Source organism: Micrasema longulum, unplaced genomic scaffold, assembly GCF_059751315.1.
Source record: "Micrasema longulum isolate JH-2025_06_02 unplaced genomic scaffold, ASM5975131v1 h1tg000557l, whole genome shotgun sequence".
In the NCBI taxonomy this organism is placed as follows: domain Eukaryota; kingdom Metazoa; phylum Arthropoda; class Insecta; order Trichoptera; family Brachycentridae; genus Micrasema; species Micrasema longulum.
The window spans coordinates 66,249-88,744 of NW_028277753.1; the positions used below are offsets into that span (position 1 = coordinate 66,249).

Consider the following 22,496-nt stretch of genomic DNA (forward strand, 5'->3'; position numbering starts at 1 on the left):
CACTTAAACAAAAATATTTTTTTCATTTGAATTTTACAAAAGAAGGCTTTTTAGAACTCTTCGTATATACACTAAACTCTATTTCGTTAAAAATTGTCTATTGTACAAATACGAACTAAAGCAACGATACGTTGTGTCCGTTTTTTTTCAAATTAAAAAATTAGCACCAAAAGCCAAATTAAATGGCAACGATTATGCGTCATTCGAAAGAAAATATTCTGCTTTACTAGAACTCTAGAATTTTTTTTTCGAATTACGTATAATATTTACCATATTTTTAAAACTTTTGGTGCTTATTTTTAAATTTGGGAAAAAAACGGTCAAAAGTTATGTTAAAACCTAATTAATTTGAAGGTCGATTTTATAATAATGTACACACATTTTTTACATTAAAATATTTAAAAAAAACCAAAGGTATGACCTATTGATTTGGGAATACTTACCAACATAAAAACTAAAATATGTAATATATAGTTGCATATGGACACGTTTGTATATGTATGAACATAATACGCATATTTATACAAAATATATTATTAATATTTTTTTGTCAGAATGTTTATTTTTCATTTGCATTTTTTTTGCACCACAACAAACCAGAAGGCCCAATTACAGTGGTAAATTATTGCACAGAACACCCAGGCTTGAGAAAAAACACATTGAATTTCTGGGTTCTCACCGGGAATCGAAAACGGAACTTTCCGTTTGTGTGTCAAGCGTCTTGACCACAACACCATGGAGGCCGCGTGGAAGAGCGGGAGTGTTGTCAAATTAGGGTGGTGTTTTTTTTTTTTATTATTTAGTCTTAAAATACTACAAACATAATACATGCATGAATTATTAATTTTTAAATAGTTATCATCAAAATATATTATTATATGAATTATTAATATTTCTAAACAATATATGTACACTTGAAAGCTATCGAATAATGCCAAGAAAAAAAACAGATTAACAAGGGTTATGTCGATGCTTAATTACTGAATTAAAGTACTTACTCATTACTCTTATTTACAAACAAAGAAAATCCCTTCAATACAATGATTTTTGTTGAAAAAATCATTAAATCATTATTTTGGAAAACCCACAAAAAAAACTTTTTTAAAGCCAACATGAATACTATTATTTTTTAAGAGCTAACTAATCTGCTACACACATGATTTTTTACTTACGTTTAAATGAAATAATTTTTTTTGTTCTCTTATTTCTAATGGTATTTCTTTATAATAACTGTACAGCTTGGTGCATAAACGAGTTCAGTGTTTTTGTCTTCTTACAAAAAGGTAGCCTTACTTCATTTTTATTTCTAGTTTCATGTGTTCACATTGTTTAGAAAAAACCTTTTTAGTCAACTCTTTTGAGGAAAAGCCATTAATCATTTACCTCGCTCCATTACATTATGGTCGTAAGGAGTCAGAGAAGTTGATGCAAACCATGGATTTGAGATTTTTTTTGGATGTTTAAAATTAAAATAAAGAATTATAAAAAAAATAAACAAATAGCAACCATGCAGTTTCACATATATACAAATTAAATTGTGTATTTTTTATGTATGTACATATGTATGTGTATGGACACGAGTATATGTATGTGTGTATGTGTATATATATGTATCAATATGTGTATTCTAGAAAGTTTATTTATTTTTTATCTCTTTTTTCTATTAACTTGTAAATGATCACGCATTAAAATTTACTTGCCTAGCTCGGAACGGGGTATTTACTAGAGGTGGGCATTTCGTTTTTTTTAAATTGCAATAACAGTTACTGTTTCACAAATCAAGCTTTTTTTTGGCGACCTCCCCTCCCCTTCTACCCGCAATCTCAATATAAGTATATAAAATATTTTTTTACCTTTCCATTTTTCTAATCGCATTAAATATTATGTTATGATTATAAAAAAAATATGAAGGTTTTTTCCCTTGCTCAAATTTTTGATAATTAAGAGACAAAAAATGACTTATTTTTCAAAACTATGGTTCCTATAAAATATATTTTATTATTATTAAATGCATTTTATAGGAAACATATTTTATGGAATTATATCAGTATTTTTGGGCTTAAAATTTTTATTAAATGCAAATAGAAACCTTTCAATTCACAAAATGTAATTTCCTTTAGAACTTCTTCCTTGGGAAATAATAATACAAATAAGTAGGTATTATAGATAAAGATTTGAATTTATGGCGAAGCGCGGTACAAAGTGCGGCGGGGCGTCGAATTATTGTTTGCGCTAAGCTCAATGTATTTTTGTATTTACTCCTGCGCTTGGTGATTTGGTTTTTGTTTTTTTAAACGATTTAATATGTTTTTGTGAAACTGTTTTAAGTGTTTCAAAAGAGTAACTATTTTAAGACAGGAGGAACAATTTTTTTAACACCTCTAATATATACACTTGATAGCTGGGCAAAGTGAACAATAAATTTATAAATGATAAAATGCATAAATATGAAATAATTTTTTCAAAAATTACATCAATGTAAAACAAAAATAATGTAAAAGACAATCTAAAATATTCTTTTATTTTTTTAATGATTTTGCTTTTTTGCTTGCACAAGTTTTCTGTATTAAATGCCAATTACTTACAAGATTTTTCTCGTAAATTTATATTGTATTGTAGCATTACAGCTTTGAAGCAATAATATTTAAATGCCTATTTGTCAGTCCTGGCTTACAAAATAGAACAGCTTGCATTTGGTACATTTTTTGGTTGTATTGGTTTGCATCGGAAAGTATGAATTACCTTAGACAGCGTCAGCATAGACTGTTTCACATTCCAATATACAGGATCAACCTGCCAATGGTTATGCCTGTTGGAAGAGCTATCTCTATGTTGAACAATATCACTTTGGACGTTGACATTTTTCGCGTCTCTGAGGGAGTTTTTCGTTACAAGATTCTCTTACTTTTTTAACATATTATTCTTTGGATATTATGTATACTGTGTTTTTTTATTTTTATATGTACCCAATTTTACCTAATTATTTCTATATGTATGAATTAAGATATTCCATTTCGTAATGTACATATATATGAATAAATAAATAAAATGAAATTGAAATAAATTGAAAATAAAAATACAGCCAGCAGTTAAACTTAAAAATAAATATGAGATATATCACTCTTACCACAATAATAAATGATAATAAAATCAACTCAAGAAATGAATGGTATGAACACAAAGAGTTATCTTTACCCCATATGATTTTCTCATTAAAAAAAATATATCATTGCGAATTTTATCATTAAGGTATGTAAATATAATCAAAGGTACATAAATTGAATTTTTTATTAGTAACAAGAACACCCATTAAATAAAATTTACAAGCAGATATTATTCACTTGACAAATAATGAAATTCCAAATATTTCACACCAATTTAATGTGAAAGTGAATCTTTTGAGAGCGAAAATATTTCAAAATATTTTTTGATGAACGGAATATTGTGATTTGTATTTAATGTTGTTCAGGCAAGGCGACACAGACAGTAAAATTTAATTTATTTCATTTATTTAAATTATTTATAATATTTCCCAGTTTAGCCTACAAGGTCATTTAGAAACAAAAGGTTTTTTTAAATTTATGTAACATACATATATTCACATATTACAATAGAGATGAGGAATATTTAAGAGAAGGTAATATAGAAGTCCAGGCTTATGACCTGTCAATGGGTGGTTTAAGTGGCCACTTTACACACTGTGTAACATTTACCACTCTGCCCATATTTTAACATTTATATTCCTTCAATTCTTTCATCTGTTGATATTTGTGAAGTTAAAGAGCTGAAACCTTTATTTAGTTGAATCTTCTTGTCTTGAAAAATTTGGACAAACTCAAAATATTGTTGATACATATATTGGGTATTGAAAAAAGTTGTCGGTTTTTTTCCATATTTAAAAATGTGCACCAAAAGTAAAACAAAATTGTAAATAATAAAAAAATATACATCATTCGAATAAAATTTTTCTGCTCTATAAGATAACGTATTGGCGTTAACATTACATATTTTTGTTTGATAAGAAGCCTTTAAAATGGAATGTCAAGTAGACAAATGCGAGCATTTCTCCGATACAGCCTTCTGTTTGCGTTCAATCGAGGGAGTGAAGATGCCAGAACTGTTCGCAATATTTGTGAAGTTAACGGTGAAGTGCTATAAATGAAAGAACTCTTACGTAAATGAAAGTCGGCGTTTTATTATTAAAAAAAAAAGAAACATCTGCGAACTTATAAACAAACAAACAAACCATCACGCCGTTAGGCAGAGCAGATATAACGCCTTATCACTCTGTCTTTCATACATAACTCGTTTCCTTTACATTCACACATCTTCTCATGTACGCACGTCGATTATTCTTACTCTTGACATGTTCATCTTTAAGTACTTGATGAACTTGATCATGCCATGTCTTTATCAGTATTCCTCGTTTTCTGTATTTATCAACATTTGCATCATAGATCCTTTTAGCCGTTCTTTCGCTGTCTATTTGCTCTCACGTCCAAACCAACGTAGCACCCCGTCCTTGATTATGTCGATAATGCATGTTCCAGCCTTATGATTTACACAATTATTTCAATTTTGGGAGGCATTTATAACAATTTTTTAATGAATCGAATAACTCACTATTAGGAAAAAGGAATCAAGTTGTAGTAGATCGGAGTGCAAACCTCGGATCTCTGATTTGTAGGTCTGTGATACTAGCCACGAGACCACAACTCGATTAAGATTCAGTTAAAATTTGCCAGTGTCTGAAAATGGCGATTTCATGGGTGAGTAATTTTTTTAATGTAAATTTGTTTTTTTTGTGTAACTTCAATAACTTCGTTAGGCAAACATAAAGATCACAATATTTGTGGTTTAAATAATTTACTTGAATTTTTTGCGTTTATGGCGTAATCGATTTGATTTCACATTTTCGGCTCAACGAACCAGTAAATAATAAATAATGGAATAAAGAATCTGAAAACCGTTTTCCAGAAGCGTAGGTGCTGTCAAGAGCTGCGTATTGATCAATATAATAATTTAATGATATACCGTAGAGGATCGTGACATATTGACTTCAAAGTTTCCTTCCAAGTTACATGTGTTTTCAATAGAGAAAAGCCGGTTGAGAATATAGAAGTCTTGGCATTTACAAAGCTTATGATCTTTTATCGGCAGGGTTAAGTGATGACTTCAAAACTCAAAACTATGTAAAATTCATATTTAAGCATGTAGATAGTTGACTTCCGTACTCACGAATGGCTTTTTTCATTCTGTTTAGATGCGTAGTTTGAATATTTAATTCACAAGTATGCGTGTTAGTTATATATATGTATTTTATTTTTAATTTATTTATAAACCATTACGAGTTACATTAATTTAACAAAAAAAATTGTTTTTTTTTTTATTCATATTCTGTTGTTAATGATAATGTTTTTAACATCTTTCATAAACGAATGTTGACCGAGTATTTTGTTATGTTTTGTCTGGTAGTTTATGTATGATTTCAGTCCCTACTTTATTTGTCTCGTCTGTCCTTGTCTTGTTTTAGAATGTTGTATATTATACTGTTCTGATATTCTCGTATTATGTCCATGTTTATTACATTTTACTAAGTTATTTGTCTACAATTATATCAGTGGCTAATTTATGAATAAATTTTCAAGGATCCTTGTTGAATGAGCTCAGTCATATTTAATTATTTAGTTTGTTTAAATAGTTCTTTATTTGCTGTTAGATAATGTCGTACACTAACTTTAATACTTTGTTTTAATTTTCCTGTTCCATATAATAGTTGCATATAAAATATTTTAGTTTTTACATGGGCCTCATACATTAGAAATTCTTCTGTTTTTGGAACAGAGGATAACAACATGGAGAAAAATTCATCTTCTTTTTCTTATCGGCCCATTTCTCTTCAAAATTTTTTCATGTTTTTCTGTTCTGAGCACTCCGTTTCAACACACGTCCCTCGAGTTTGACAATGTCGTCAGTCTATCACCGCTGTGGTCTCTTACTTTCCTTTTATCTTTGTAAGGTCTCTAATTAAATATTCTGGAGGTCCACCAATCGATTTCTTGTCTTGCCAGATGACCCACTCACTGCCACATTTGTGTTTTTCTACTCTTTCTGCAATATTGGTCACCGTTGTACGCCCTCTTATCTCTTTATTCCTGACAATTTAAGGAAACGCAAAATTTGCATTTCTATAGACCACTGATTGCACTTAATTTTGCGGACACTTCTAGTAGTGATTTATATGATTTCAACCATATGTTGTCACCGGCAGAAAACAAGAGTTGTAGACTTTGGCCTTCAGATTGTTTGGGATTTCCTTATTTCTGATAGCGTGCTTTAGCTTTCCAAAAGCATCACAACTTAGGCAACAAATTTGTCTTGGCAGTTCCAAAGTTTGATTCAATTTGGAGAATATTGGCGATATCTATTGTTGGAAAGGGATAAGTTTTTTAGACCTGAAATCTTGATATTACATTGGTTTCTAATAAAGACAGTAGCGAAATTTTTTCAAGTTAAAGAGAAGGAAATTATCAAAAAACAAAATATTTTATTTTAGTAGCATATAAAAGACGATGTGTCCTTGAAGATAGAGAATACAATCTTGTGTGTGAATTTAAACCAGAAACGCAATGAAATAACCTATATATATGTTTTCTAATAAAAAAAGGAAGTTTATTATTTATTTTAAATATCATAACAAACATTCTAAAATTGGAATAAACAGTTCATTTTTCTGTAAAAATTACCTTCAAGAAACGCCTAAAACGTAAGTATATATTAACCCTTACGACCCTTGCATGTAATCGGGTTGTGCTCCCGTGGTACCGCGGACTCATGTATCAGAGGTCCGAGGTTCGAACAATACTCTACCCCAACTCAATTCCTATTTTCTAAGAGTGAACTATTTGCAACTCGTTGAAAATGGCCTCAAAATTAAAAAAAAAGTTATTCACAAAAACGCAAATATTTGTTTTAAAGAAAAATAATGTATGAAATGAAAATATACAAATTTATTCTTAAAGGCATATTTATGTGATAAATAATTTATCAAATTTATACTTAAAGACATATTTATGTGAAAAATAATTTATCAATGTAATATGTATGTATCTAATAGAGACTTTAACTGTGAGAAAAAAAAGGTTAATGTCTAAGCGATAGTAATATTATGTGTTGTTGAAAATATGTTTGAAAACATAAAAAATCTCCATTCCATTTTCATCATTTTATCATTCGTTTTTTCACGAATCTTCTTCCGTTCTCCTTCTAAAATCCTAATTCGATCTACTTTCTATGCATTCGTTTAGAATAAGTTTTTGGGGGTTATCAAGCGATTCTAATATCAATTTTCTTCAAACTTTGCAAAATTCAATAATCAAATTGCTACTACATAAAGAAGTATACTGTCAGAGACACAATATTTCAATATAATCAATATATAAATCTGTAAATAAACTATCCGGAGCTCACATAGGTACCACTTAATTTGTCAGCATGCGTCGTTCTCCGAGTATAAACACAAATTGGTACCTGATTACAACATCAGGTTTACAAGTATGACTAGACAAGGGGTAGCTGTTCCTAGATATTGTAATAAATATGACAAAAGGACACTGAAATACTTAGGGGTATAATTAGGGGGTATTTCACTATCTCCTTGCAAAACCTGATTAGCTTATATGTCCTGCTAAATCCCATTTTAGTTTGAAAATCGATTTCACAATATCTGATTATTGCAAAAAAAATTCGTTTAAATCGTCCATAAAGTTAACTAGGGGTATTTCCTTTATTTGAATCATTTAAAAAATGGCGTCGCTCGCGTTATCGTTAGGACAACTGTGTTCAAATTTTTATAGTGGTAAAAACCGTTTATAATCAAAATAGTTATGTGAGAATCCAAGAGTTTATGTTAAATTAGGTTGTTATCCTATCAACAAAATACAATTAAACTCGATTAGAGCTTGTATAAGGAAACGTTTTCTTCACACAATTTCGTAATCTAGCCTCGTTGTTTTTCGTGTTTTGACAATCAATAACGGTCGGTAATAGACTTATAACATTTATTTCTGGTAAAATTTGTTATTTTTTTATGTGTAAAGAAAATGTGACAAAAGTAAACTAAACTTAAGGAAAAAAGTATTATTATTATTTTATTTGATATTGAGAAATTAGAAAAGCTAACGAAAAAATACTAAAACAGAAACATAATCACTATCAAAACTAAAACGATCACGTAAGAAATACTATATAAACATAAACTTAAACGCCATAAAAGTAACCTAAATTATTGATTGTAATTTTCAATAACATATAAAATACTGCGATAAAAAAATTATGAAAACTTACGAAATTAAACGTAATAACTGAGGAATGACGGATAATGAGTGTAAATGGGAATATGGATTTTGAAAGATTCGCGATTTTTTATAGATTTTTACAGTCGGAGCTTTCTGCGGATGTGTTGCTATACGAATGTCTCGATTAAATAGTCAAAATATTGATTTATAATATTTAAATGGTGAAATCAGTTGGTCGCAAATATTGTTTAAATCGGGTAGCAAATTGTAACTTACATTTTGTTAATCAAGATTTACAAGGAGATGGTGAAATACCCCCTTAATATATGTTACATATTAGTAAACAATATTAAGAGGTAAAATACAGTAGTGACACGTATGCTCAAATTGTAACTTATGAAAAATAGTTTTTTAATAATATAATAATTTTAATAATATAATAAAATATAAAACATGGTATAATACTCGTATGTAATGTTTTCAAATAAAATGATAATTAATGTTGGTTAAATATGAAAGATTTAAACAATATGTAAGAACATGCTGACGGATTATATGCTTACAATTCAGCAGGACAAATTGAAAGATTATTATGAAAATATTTTTGAAAATAAAAAAATTAAAACTCAATTTACAGTAGTTGAATATATTTTTTAATATTTCAACAATTTAACGAATAAATTTATTTTGTATTTCTTCTATTTTTTATGTACTAATAAACACTATTGGCCAACTTAAAAAAATTAAAGGTCTTTCTATAGGTTTTACAGTTTTTTAATATCATACACTGAGATTTTTATTAAATTTAACACTAATGCTTTTAGTGTCCCTTTCACTAAGAGCTTTTTGTGCGAAAGGCTTTTTCTGGTATTGTCATTCTCACTCATGACCATATTGCCATTCCACGAACAACAAGAGTAGAATTTATTCACTTGTACACATAATCGAGATAGAAAAATCCTTTTCCGCATTGTGGTAATTAAAAAAAACATATCCAAATTTCGAAAGCTTGCTAAAAAAAATCTTTGAAATCAGTACAATCCATGACCAACTCATAATTTATCGTGTATTTTTATTGGTTGGAATTTATTATTATTTTGTACTTTTAATTTTCCTCTTTCTATTTTTTGTAGCCCCATAACATGCAAAGAAGCGCAATAACACTATGGCGGATTTCAGCGGGAATTGAACCAAGAATCCTCCGCGCTGATGTATCGGCTAAATTCAGCGTATTAGCCACTACACCAAGGTAGCCGCCTAAAGTTTAATAGCAATAGGACAGCGAATACAAATATACATTTAACAATAATTTCAAAGAATAAATTGTACTTTTGTTTGTAAAGATTAACAAATTACAACAGAGATAAAGAATACCTTAAAGAAGGGAATATGGATTTCAAGGCATTTACAGTACTAATGACCTGTCATTGGCTGATTTAAGTGGCCACTTTAAACACTGTGTAACATTCACTTATTGCCTATGTTTGAACATCCATATTTCTTCAATACTTCCATTTGTTGATTTAAGTGAAGTAAAAATAAAACCTTTATTGTTGTGAAAAGATTCATCTGACTGAATTATTTCAATTTTCAAACATCTTTTCGGACCAGTTGGTTTTATTAAAATATTTAAGTTTGTCTAAATGTTCTGTCAGCCTCGTGGTGTAGTGGTCAACGCATACCATGCAAGAGGTCTCGGGTTCGATTCCCGACATGGTTAACATGAAATATTTATTTAAAAAGGCGTTTTTACGCTTGAATATTTTAAAGTCCCTGGACTGGCACCTGAAGCGTAAGACTAATCATCTTACCTGCATTCAACAAAAATGATCAAGATACTCTGCGATTGGTGTTTCAATGCAGTGCCCTATGCACCATAAAGTGCGGAAAAGGAATGATGATGAAATGTTTGTAGAATCCAGTCTTTTATCTACAAACATTATAAAAAACTCAAATATTGTAGTTTGTAAAGGTTTAAAAAAAGAATGATAATAAAATCCATTTTTTTGCTTTGCCCATTTGATTTTGGGAGCATTTTCAATGAGCTGCAAACAACTCACTATTAGAGAATAAGAATCAAGTTGAAGTAATGTAGGGTTCGAAACTCGGACCTCTGATCCGTGAGTCCGCAACACTTGCTACGGGACCACAACCCGATTCTATTTATGAATTAAATTTGTTAGAACCAAATATTTGTAACATTACAAGCTCAATAATAATCAATCTTATATGTAATGTAAGTATTTAAGTTTTTTTAAGTATAAAAACAAAGCTAATATATATTGATTTAATAAATAATGTATCCGGTTCACTTAAATGTGTAATTAAAAAGATATGAAAATTCCAAATAAATGAGATCTTAGACAAAACTGTATTGACAATCAATACCAACTTCCGTAATATTTTTTTTTTAAAACTAACTATTTGTCATTTAATTATTTGGCTAGAAAATTGCCTAAAGCTAAAACGTTACAATGTGGGAAAAATAAGTTCTTTAATGTTATGTTCACTAACAACATCCTACGCAAATAAAATAAATGATGAATTCAGAAAAAAAATATTTTTACATTTTTTTAAGATTCAGTGCCACAAAATCGACGTTTATTTTAGTTGAGTACACTTTTATTCTTATAATAAAGAATAAAAAAATAAAGTAAAAAAGGCACATAATATAAATTGTAAGCATGGTTAATAACCATCTCACTAGGTATAACCTGTTCTGAGGTAGCCAGCAATTATTCCTCAGCTATTTTTTGTTTAATCTGTCGGCCTCGTAGTGTAATGGTCAGCGCGCCTACCTACCATGCAAGAGGTCTCGGGTTCGATTCCCGACCTAGTTGATAAATATTTTTTTTTTTTTATTATTATTTTTTTTAAAGAGAAATACTAGAGTTCTTATTATTTACTCAAACATTTAAATTTTCAGTCCATTTCCTGAAAGTCATAAATAACTTGTGCTAGAAATAAAGAAATCGATTTTTGGTAGAGTGGGATTTGAACCTGGGACCTTTGGTCCGTGAGTCCACAATACTACCACGAGACCACAATCCGGTTTTTTAAAAGGGTGTTTTCACACTAAAATATTTCATAGCCCCTGGACTAATACCCGAAGCTTAAGACTGATCATCTTACTTTCATGTTACAAAAATGATTAAGATAAGATACGCTGCGATTGGTGTACCGATGCAGTGCTATATGCACCATTAGATGCGGAAAAGGAAGGGGATCTGAAAGGCGTTCCAAAATCGGCCGTCGAGAAGTGCTATGAAGATTGGGATAAACGCTGGCATAGGTGTATTGCCTCTAATGGTGATTACCTCGAAGGAGATGAAAGAAATACTGATAAATAAGTGAGCTTCAGTTTTTTTAAAACAAATTTCGGGTCATATTTGAACATAAGGTACATTCTAACACCTTAAAAAAGTGCAAAAACCACCTACCGATTCATCTTTAGGATAAATTATTTATTTTTTGGTTTGTTTTTTGTTTATATTCTTTAATTAAACTGTAAACAATATTCTGAATATTGTATAATATAAGTTTTGTGTCACCTGGCGATTAGTTCAGCGCTCTCTCGATTCTTTAGTTGTGTTTTTTTAATAAAATTAACGTGTTACAATGATAACAACATTTTTAGATTTATAATAATTTATTTATCAACAATTTTTTGAATTTGTCAGAATTTTTGTCGAGAAGGACTGGATTCAACTCACTGGAAAGCTGTTTATATTAAAAGATTACAAAAAAAACGAAGAACCTTTTAGAGAAGGCAATATAAAAGTGTGTTAAAAGTGTTTAATACAGAAGGATCTTGTCTACAAAAATTTGGACAAATTCAAAGTATTGTTGACAAATTCACCTGGTCCATGAAGAAGTATAGAAATTGAAAAAAATAAAATTTTCAGGCGTTGCCTAGTATGTAGGTGAAATTATTCAATTAGATGAATCTCACCCGCATAAATAAAGGTTTCAGCTCTTTAACTTCACAAACATCAACAGATAAAAGAATCTAAGGAATATAGATGTTCAAATATGGGCAAAATGGTGAATGTGTAAAGTAGCCACTTAAACCAGCCAATGACAGGTCAGAAGCCGTGTAGATGCCTAGACTTCTATATTACCTTCTCTTAAATGTCCTTCATCTCTGTTGTAAATTGTTAATATATGTTTGTAAAAAATATACGCAGTGAGGTTGAGCGAATATGGCTAAGGGTGAAGGGAGAGGAGATATATCAAGGCTTTACTTACAGAATGCATTAAGTCATTAAAATAAGTTCCGAGATTATCGCATTAAAAGCTTTTTTATTATTTCAACGCATTTTTTCTCTCACGATTTTCTTTTATTTTGAAGCTTCAAAAAGTAATCTTTATTATATTTTGGCATGGAATAATTTTGATCAACCTCTTGCACCTTTATTTGAAATATATAAAGACTGATAATTTATCAACTTATACTTATATCATCAACTTTAGTTTTAAATGTACGTAAAAGTTTTCCAATATAAAATGAATTAAAGTCATAACAAAGTATTTTTAAATGCCAGATTTTTCTTATTTTTTTTTAGTTTTTTGTTTTGTATTTTTTCGTTTTTTTTTCTAAAATGTTAAAATGAAAACTCAAATAAAGTAGTCAAAATTTAAATGTAATGAATACAATTTTAAATAATAATCCATAATATATTATTTAAAGTAAACTACTATGTTAAAACAACACATATTTAAATATTGATAAACGATGGAGAAAATGTTTATGTATTAATAATTTTATAAATAAAATTTAAACCATCCCTTTTCTTGTTTGTATTTATAATTAAAATAATACAAAAGTTTTAATTTATGTCTTTACAACTGGAGTATTATTCTTTTGAAAACGCCATTAAATTTAACTTAAGTAGGTGCCGCTTTTGTTGGCAACGTCCTATGTTTTTGCATTTAGATCTTTAAAAGACGTTGAACTTAATTAAAAAAGCTTTTTTTTTGAGTTCATTTTCGTAGACAAGGACTGGAATAAACTTAACTTTATTAAAGTCAACAGATGGAAGAATCAATCGAACAATTTTGAATGTTCAAACATAGGCAGAATATTTCGCAGCCGTTCTGGGAAAAGTCACTAACCCAAAACATTTAAAGTAATCGCAATTTGAATGTTTGGAGACAAAGCAAATATGTGATTTTTGTGTTTTGAAGGTTAAATTTACATAGCATAATTTATTCAGGTCTTTTTAATAATTCCATTTCTTACTTTTTCCTTTTCGTGCATTAAAAATATCTGAAAGGTTTTTATTAAGGCAAGGTTGCTAAAATTTGGTCAAGTGACTTTTACTTGTTTATTATCTGGACAATTCAAGCTACAAGAGTAAGTGAAAGGAAGGAAATATTAGAAATAATTTTTATAATATTGTGGTTATAAATTTATTTTTATTTTTAGAAATATTTATTTCGTTCATTATATATAAACCTGTTGTATTTGTTTCTTTCTGTATTTGAAAAAAAAATCTACATCTAAAATAAAATATCTATATCTAAATAAATTATTCATATTTCTAAATAAATGTAAAGAATTTATTTCAATTTTTGGCTCCCCTTTATATAATATATCTTTTTACTGTATTTTTTCAATATAGCGTTTGTGTACCTATTTTTGTCAATGTAAAATGAAATTTTAAGCCTCGTATAAAAATTTAAAAATAAAAACTTTAGGCGTTGCCTAGTATGATGATGAAATTATTCAATCACATGAATCTCACCCACATAAATAAAGGTTTCAGTTCTTTAACTTCACAAACATCATCAATGAAAGAATCGAAGGAATATAGATGTTCAAATATGGGCAGAATGGTGAATGTTACACAGTGTGTAAAGTGGCCACTTAAACCAGCCAATGACAGGTCATAAGTTCTGTAGATACCTGGACTTCTATATTGTCTTCTCTAGAAGGATCTTCATCTCTGTTGTAATCTGTTCATAAGTGATTTAATTTATTTTAAGCAAAATTTTACGACATGAAATAAAAATTGAATTATCATGATACTACAGGTATGACGTGGCGTATAGTCAACCACAGGTTTATATGTATTAGTTGAAGGTCAGTATGATATAAGATTAATAAAACAAAATTTTATTTTGAGTCTTTGGACCTGCAAATGTCTAGATTCTTAATTTCTATTTATGAAAACTTATCAATTTCTTTTGAAATAATTAAAAAACATATTGTCGTTGTTTTTATGGGTCTAAATTTTAAAAAAAAACTCAAGAACAAAAGAAAAAACAAATAGCAGAATTCAAAGATTTAAATAAATAATAACCATAAAAATATGTCGTTATAATGGAAAAAACGTTTTTAAACGTGATTGTAAACTCCGAAGAGAATTTATAAATACATTATCAATTTTGAAATGTTTGCTCTTTTGATATTTATTATTTTTAATATTTTACAGATTTTTTATAATCAAACATTCTATACTAAACTCGTTTAAAAAAAGTTCCTTAATTTGTTTAGAGAGTAAATAAAATATATTTCACCTTGTAACTTTGCTTTGTTCAAGAAATATTGCTTCGTTTGAGTTTTGATATCGTTTCATTTCATAAAAGAAGACAGTTTTTGATTCTGAACACGTGCAAGATAAAAAAAAAATTATATCCGGAAATACGAGTAAAACCGTAGGTGTGTTGACACGATAAGCGGACTAAAACTATGTAAAAAACAATGAATAATCATTCAGTTTTTAAAAATATTTGAATATTTTAGAAAGGGAAAGGAGAACAGAAGTGGACCTACTTACCTTTAATGTGATAATGACGCACTGGATGATGAAAGTTATTAGAATTTTTATATTTTTTTTACTTTTGACAACGCCTTTGTACTTTCACTCACCACGATGATTTCAATAATTATGTATTAGTGCGGCATTGGTGCTGAAAATAGCGGTTCTTAATGCATTCACACGGCTGAAATCGGGTAGTAACCCTTTGGCTATTATTTTAACGACTCATTAAGAACTATTTATTTAAATAAATTCTCAATAAAACAATTGAAACTGGAATTTCAACATTTTGGAAAACTGCTGAAATATCCCCTATCTTCAAAAAGGGTGAAAAAAACACGCAAAAAAATATAGACTGACTGCCAAAATATCTTGTCTCATAATATAATAACTTATATTTATATTATATAAGTAACTAAATCAAAATATTTGGAACACTTCTAATTGTTGATTCGACCAATTAGCTTTTTCACACTCTGATCTTTACACTTGTTAATATTGTACAGTGTAAGGATAATTTGAATACATTTTTTTTTTTTTTTACATAAACGGCATAAATTGCCTAAACACATTGAACATAAATATGAAAAAAAACATTTAAATATATGACAAAAAATGATAAAATTGCATAACTATAACAATTGTAACAAGTAAGTAAATACACATAAGCAACCAAAAATATTAACGAAATAAATACATAAATATGAAAAAGCAAAAAAGGAAAACATTTTTAAATATAAAAAAAAGTTTGAGAATTATATTGCGAGAGAAAAAAAGAAATCATACTCGTTTTATAACTATCAAGTACATAACTAAATATATCAGCCTTGTCCTCATACTGATTACCATATCTGTGGAGCCTAGGGATAGGCGAGTGCATATGATAGTTGGTTCTAGAACTTGCAGAACAAAATGGTGACCTGTGGCGGGTATGACAACCAGGAAACACATCAACTCCAGCAAATCTGGACAGTCAATGAACAAAATGATCACTTTATAAAGTATTCATTTAAAAAATTACTACTTGAGGAGGTACGTGGAGGGTGAAATTTAGTTTTAAGTTATTTTTTCCCTTAAATATTTCTTTCTTGCAATATGTAAATATAACAATTTTATTTTTATTTTTTTTATGGATTGTTTAAAGGATGGCAAGCGGATGTATGATTTGTATCATATATTTGCTTGCTTTCTTATTTCAGTTTTTATGTACATATTATTACTTGTTACTTTATTACTATTTGTTGCTATATTATTGTTGTTAACATACCTATGTGTAAATATTTTTCTGTCCCAAAATGAGTTTGTTGTAACTCCTGGGAGTACAAAAATTTTTTTTGTATGATTTAATAAAAAAAAAAAAAATATATTAGGTAAGTTTGGATTTTTCTATTGAAAAGTTTTTAAAGATTTGCTAAAGATAACAATTGATTATAATTAAATAAGGCAGCTGGAATATGTAGTTTAAAATTAACATATTTTAAAATATATAAGATACGTAACTAAAAATTATCGGGATGAATTATTTAAAACATGTATTAGCGGTGTACTGTGAGAGAGGATTCTATTATATGAAGATATTTATTGTTTAATTGCAATGTACAGGGTTAAACTAAGGGGCCTTGTAAAATGAATTTTTATATTCCACCTGCTGATTTATTAAAATTCTATCGCTATCATTTTTTATCCTCTTTATTTCTAAAATTTCTAATCTATCTAACTTTGGACCTGTATGTCATACATGAAAATTTTGAATGTTCTTTTTTCATCAAAATTATGTCTCAATAATTTGCCCCACTCTGTTTCATTGAAATATTACGGATTGTATCCCTTTCAACTTATTTTGTAAATGTACCTACACTTAAGATAATATTTAGTTTTATATACATTATCCTTACACTGTATAATATTTACCAGTTTGAAGATGCCCATTAGAGGGCGAAAGGGCTAATTGGTCAAATAAACAAGTTAAAGTATACCAAGTATTTCGAATTAGTAACTTATATATAAATAAAAGTTATTTCATCATTCCAATAGAATTCCATCAAGAATTGTTAATAAATCACTTAAATCTTGACTCAGTGAAATTTTAGAATTGCTCATTTACGACACATTATTTTCTCATGTACAAAAATTCATTTTACCAGAACCTCATGGCTTTTTTTCTAGACGATCTGTAATATCAAATCTCATACAATATATTTAATTTCTCAGCAACAACATTGACAAAATCTGCAGGTGGATGCCGTATATACAGATTTCTGTAAAGTTTCCGACAAAATAAATCAAAATCCATCACTTTTAAATAAACAAAGTTTCGGTATGATATAGTTCACTCAAAAATTTCTTTAAAACATATCTCATGCGAAGATCACAGATCTGAGTAATTGGTGAATTTTCTGGTGATCCCTTTAACGTAATTTCGGGTACACAACAAGGATCAAGCCTCGGGCCTTTACTATTTCTGATATTTATTAAGGACATTGCAACATAAATAAAATTCTTCGAACTTCTTTTGTTTGCCGACGGCATAAAATTTTTAAAAACTTTGGGAAAAATTCAACTGTCATGATTTTCAAAAAGATCTTGATTAGTCAAATGGTGTAAGAACAATATTCTTAACTTCAATAAAGATACATGCTTAACCATTCATTTCACAATTAAATAATAAAACCTAATTACACATACGAAATCGGAAATAATAAATAGCAAACTGTTTCAACTATAGGAAATCTTGGCATCACAGTAGATTCCAGACTTAAATAATTTTTGTTATTTGATTATAATATTGTTTGTTTTTTTTGAAAATATATCGGATTGAAAAAATTACACTTTTTTTATATTGCACATTCCTGACGGTACAATGTAAAAAAAACGCAATATTTTTCAAGCTATAAATAACTTAATTTAAAAATTAAAAGTTTAAAAACGCTACAAAATCTATGTTCAGGGATCAAAAAGATAATTCAAAAGTTTAACCCACCGCGGCTAATCAACTTGAAATGAGATTTTTGAATCCGGATTAACTTTTGCAGTACCGGGTACTCACTAATCTCTAGAAAGTTGGCTAATCGTTTTTGCAAATGGAAGTTTAATTTTATTTAAAAAACACAATTTCTGTTTTGGGAAAATACTTTTCCCATCGACGGGTGTAATTTAAAAATATATAAATACATATTTATTTTAAACATCTAGAAACCTCAGTTGAGCCGAACACTGAGGGTACTCACAGACATGTTTAATACAGACTACACTTTTTATGTCCATATTATATTGTAATTCGTTTTTTTTAAATTTATACGCGGAACGTTATTTAAAAAAATGCAATTTTATGTGCACCTCGTAGTATAGTCAGCCTCGTGGTGTAATGATCAGCGCGTTTGCTTATCATGCAAGCGGTCTCGGGTTCGATCCCCGACATGGTTGATATGAAATATTTATTTTAAAGTGTATTTTTACACCAAAATATTTCATAGTCCCTGCACTAGCACCTGAAGCGTAAGACTGATCATTTTACATTCATGTAACAATAATGATCACATTGCGTTGCAATTGGTGTACCAATGCAGTACCCTATGCACCATAAGGTGTGGAAAGGGAATTATGATGACTATGTTTCAAGTTGAATTTCCAACAGGTTGATGTTAATGATTTTATTAGAGTAATTTTTCAGGGTAATATTTAAAAAAATTAACACGGCAATGTTTTATATGTATGCCATATAAAAAAAGTGGAAAATATTTGGAAAATCAACAGTTCAGTAAGATAACCGTTTACTTTTTTTATTTAAAATATTTACCTACCTTTAACGCTAAAACTGAATCCAAGAAATATGAAATATCGTTAACAGATGTTGACATGGTCATTGAAATGAGATATCATAACTGAGGTATAATTAAATATAGATGATGCATCATAGAACGATAGTTTGAAATTATATTCTGAAAAATAATCGTTGGCGTGTCAACATTGCCGTGAAGAACGCGTAGTAGGGTAAAAAAAACTATGTCAGTTGACAATGAATTCAAAGCTGTATGTCGCGCCTTTTTACACTATTTTATATTTACTGACTATAAATTAAGTTCCAGAACTTAATTTGAATGTAACATAACACGAGTGCTTAGCACTGCACCAAGATCTAGAAGAACCATATGTTGTTAACGTTTTTAAGTAATTCTCATTCTCCGGAGTATAATATAGCTTTTCTTGAATGTACATGTACTCGTATCTAAGGCTACTTTAATACAAGCGACCAAATTATACGTATTTAGAATAATGACAATTACAATACCTTTCGTTTAGATCTTATGGAATCCAGCTGCCTCTGAGTAAGCTCTCCGATAGATCCTGATCCCCATAGAACTCTCCCCATGGCACTATAGAACCCTGTCATTCCCAGCATGGGCACCAAATAAGTCACGACAAAGAAGAGAACCTGGTAGCTGGAAACAAAAAAAAATATTTGCACATTTTCGTAAAAATAAAAATTTGCCTTATCAATTTTTAATTTGTCTATTGATTTTTTAAAGAAAAAAACATGCGTTAAAGCAATAACGAAATTGTATTACTGTATCCAAACATACTGAATGCTGTCAAAATGCGATATCTCTCATCAACTTCAGGGTGCCTGGAAGAATGACTAGACAGGTGCCACCGTTTTGTAGTAACAATTCACGGACAGTGTATACTTGTAATGCAGTATTAAATAGAATTCATGAACTCGGCAATAGTTATTCCCACGTATCTAAAATATTTAGTGTAGGGTATTGTTCCTATGGAACAAACTTTTTGAACTTTTTCAAAGATGGTGAATGGTAATTATATTTATTTATTCATGCATTTCATATACAATTTTTTGTTCACTTTGCCTAGTTGTGTGAAACAGTACTTATGATTTTCTTGTTGTTTTACTGTAGAATGTTTTATTATTTAAACTTTCTACTGAATATGCTGTATAATTTTTAGGTAATTTTTTAAACCATAAATCTTGTATAATTTTTGGTGTGATTTTTAAATTTTTTTTTTTTTTAAATCTTGTTTTTAATATTTATGTTTTTGAAAAGAAAAAAAATTTTGAGCCAAATATGTTGATATTATAAATATTTGTAAAAGGCAGATTTGCCGTTTATGTTAATAAAATAAAATAAAATAAATAAAATATCTCAGGCGAATGTGTCGTAAAACTATGTACGATAGATGCACAAATGTCGAGATCTTTACATTATGTAAGACTGAGATAGGCATTATCGACAAAATCACGAAAGGAGCTCTGCGCTGGTTTGCGAATGTTAATGGTTACAGAAATAGAGGAAAAAACCTAAATCAATAAATACTTGAAGACGGATATGTCGAAAGTCAGAATAATCGGCGCGCGTGCATGAGAAGATATATGAATGTAGAGGAAGCGAGATCTGTATGCAAAGATTGAGTGATGTCGCGTTCTATCCTACTCTTATGGGGAAATGGCGTGATGGTTTGTTGTTGTTGTTGTTGTATCAAAGCATACATTTGTATTGAAAATAACAAAGTAAGTAAATAAAACTATCAAAGGTTTACCCTTGTTCATAGGTAAACCTTCAATAAACCATACAACAGAAAAAAAACAATGCAGGAATATTGTAATGGAAAAGTTATAATAAAAAAATAATAGTACAGAATTTTATATGTAGTAAGTGTTAAAATATCTCCATATTCCGACCAGGTGAATTAAAAAAGTTAGAATGATAATTTTGTGCATTTTCCTATGTTCCAACAGTTCGGATAAAGCGTTTGTGTTGTGTTCATTTTATGTTTATCTTGTAGGAAATGAAATTTTCAGTATCGCAAAGTCAAATATTTATTACGTAAACGTTAACTCTATATTTTGCTTGATCTTCGCTTAGATGGAGATTAAAAAATAAAGCTATTGAAATTGATTAATGACTTAACTGAAAAAATAAACAAAGAGTTGTTTCCAGAAGGTCAATAAAACAACAGCGAGGAAAAAATACAAGAACATTTTAAAAGGAAAAATTAGCGTTGTAAGATAATTTATTGTATAATTTTATGTAATACTAGCGGACCCGACAGAAGTTGTCCTGCTCGAACGTTGGCTTGACTGCTATTAGTTTGGAAAAGACTTTTCATTAGTAAATAGGTACCTAGGTATTAGTTTATGGTTGAATTCCAAAACATAAAATAAACATTTTGTCAAATATGGCATTCTTTTTGCAAACGTCAAACTCCGGGTTCTCACCATCAGAAGGGTGTACTTATCTAGAAAAACAATTTTTAGTTTAATATCATTTTAGTATTACCTAAAATCCAGTAAAAAAAAATATGTAGAACTTATAAGAAATTTAAGAAAAGGATCTGATTAAGATCCCCAAAAAACAAATGCTGTTTGTAAACATTAAAAAACAAATTTTTTCAAACACAAAAAAATGCATTCTCTTCGAATGAAACCCTGATAGATCGATTAAAAAAAAGTTTAAGCTTCTTACTTCTTTTTTACACATTAGATTGAAGATTTTAAGAATACCTACGAATACGCACAGCGCAAAGATCTATATTTTTCTGAAAACCGCACGTAAATCGGTTAAGCCGTCTAGGAGGAGTTCGGTGACATCACACGTAAGAGGAATTGAATATATAAAGATACAACTTATCTGTATTATATTTTTTGACATAAATAAACTTTTTATTATATGTTTTGTACATTGATGTGTCATAATTCATTATATTTATAAATTTATTGACTTTGGTATAGAAGACTCCCGACTTCTTCACACGTTTCGGACTGGACTTCTTTCTTCAATGGTGGTAAAACCAGTCGCTTGATGCTGAAAATCTCACACACGATTTCATCCATTTGTTCCTGAATCTCATTATTCTCCCTTACGGCAGCTTCATCTTTAAAAATTTCGGACAAAATTTTTATTTGTGTTTTGTTATACATACATATCCATGTCCATTATAGGATCTAGCCGCTCGCACCACGATAAAAAAACGTGGAATGTTTTCTGGATCGGACATAGCGTTTTTTCCCGATCGTAAAGCATCCTTCAATCTTTTTAGCGCGTGATTTCGCCTAGTTGTATAAACATTTACTCTAACACTCATGATTTTAAGTTAAAATAAGTGAAAATGATTTATAAGTTGCTAATGCTAAATGCTAAATGCTAAATGCTAAATGCTAAATGCTAAATGCTACTGCTAAAAAATATCGTTTGCTTTGCGGGACAGTACACGCGCTTATTATTGACGCGCGAAGAAGGTAGTTTAAAAGTTTTTATGCAAATAAGAAAAAGAGTATTTCGAGAAGGCTCACAGAGATTTATGTAAATGAATGTTGTTAATGTTTTTACGATGATTATAGGTTAATAATATATTATATATAAATATAAATTAATGATATGTTATGATACGATGAAAATTTAATCGTTAACCAATGCAGGTT

General features: G+C 29.1%; 1 protein-coding gene across 1 annotated transcript in view; it reads right to left on the reverse strand.

Moving 5' to 3' along the window:
• TkR86C (Tachykinin-like receptor at 86C) overlaps nt 1–22,496 on the reverse strand; it is a 357,528-nt gene that overhangs the window by 44,736 nt on the left and 290,296 nt on the right. The window contains exon 6 of the mRNA XM_088228031.1: nt 19,350–19,500. Within this exon, the coding sequence (XP_088084157.1) occupies nt 19,350–19,500 (151 nt within the window). The remainder of the gene's footprint in view (nt 1–19,349; nt 19,501–22,496) is intronic.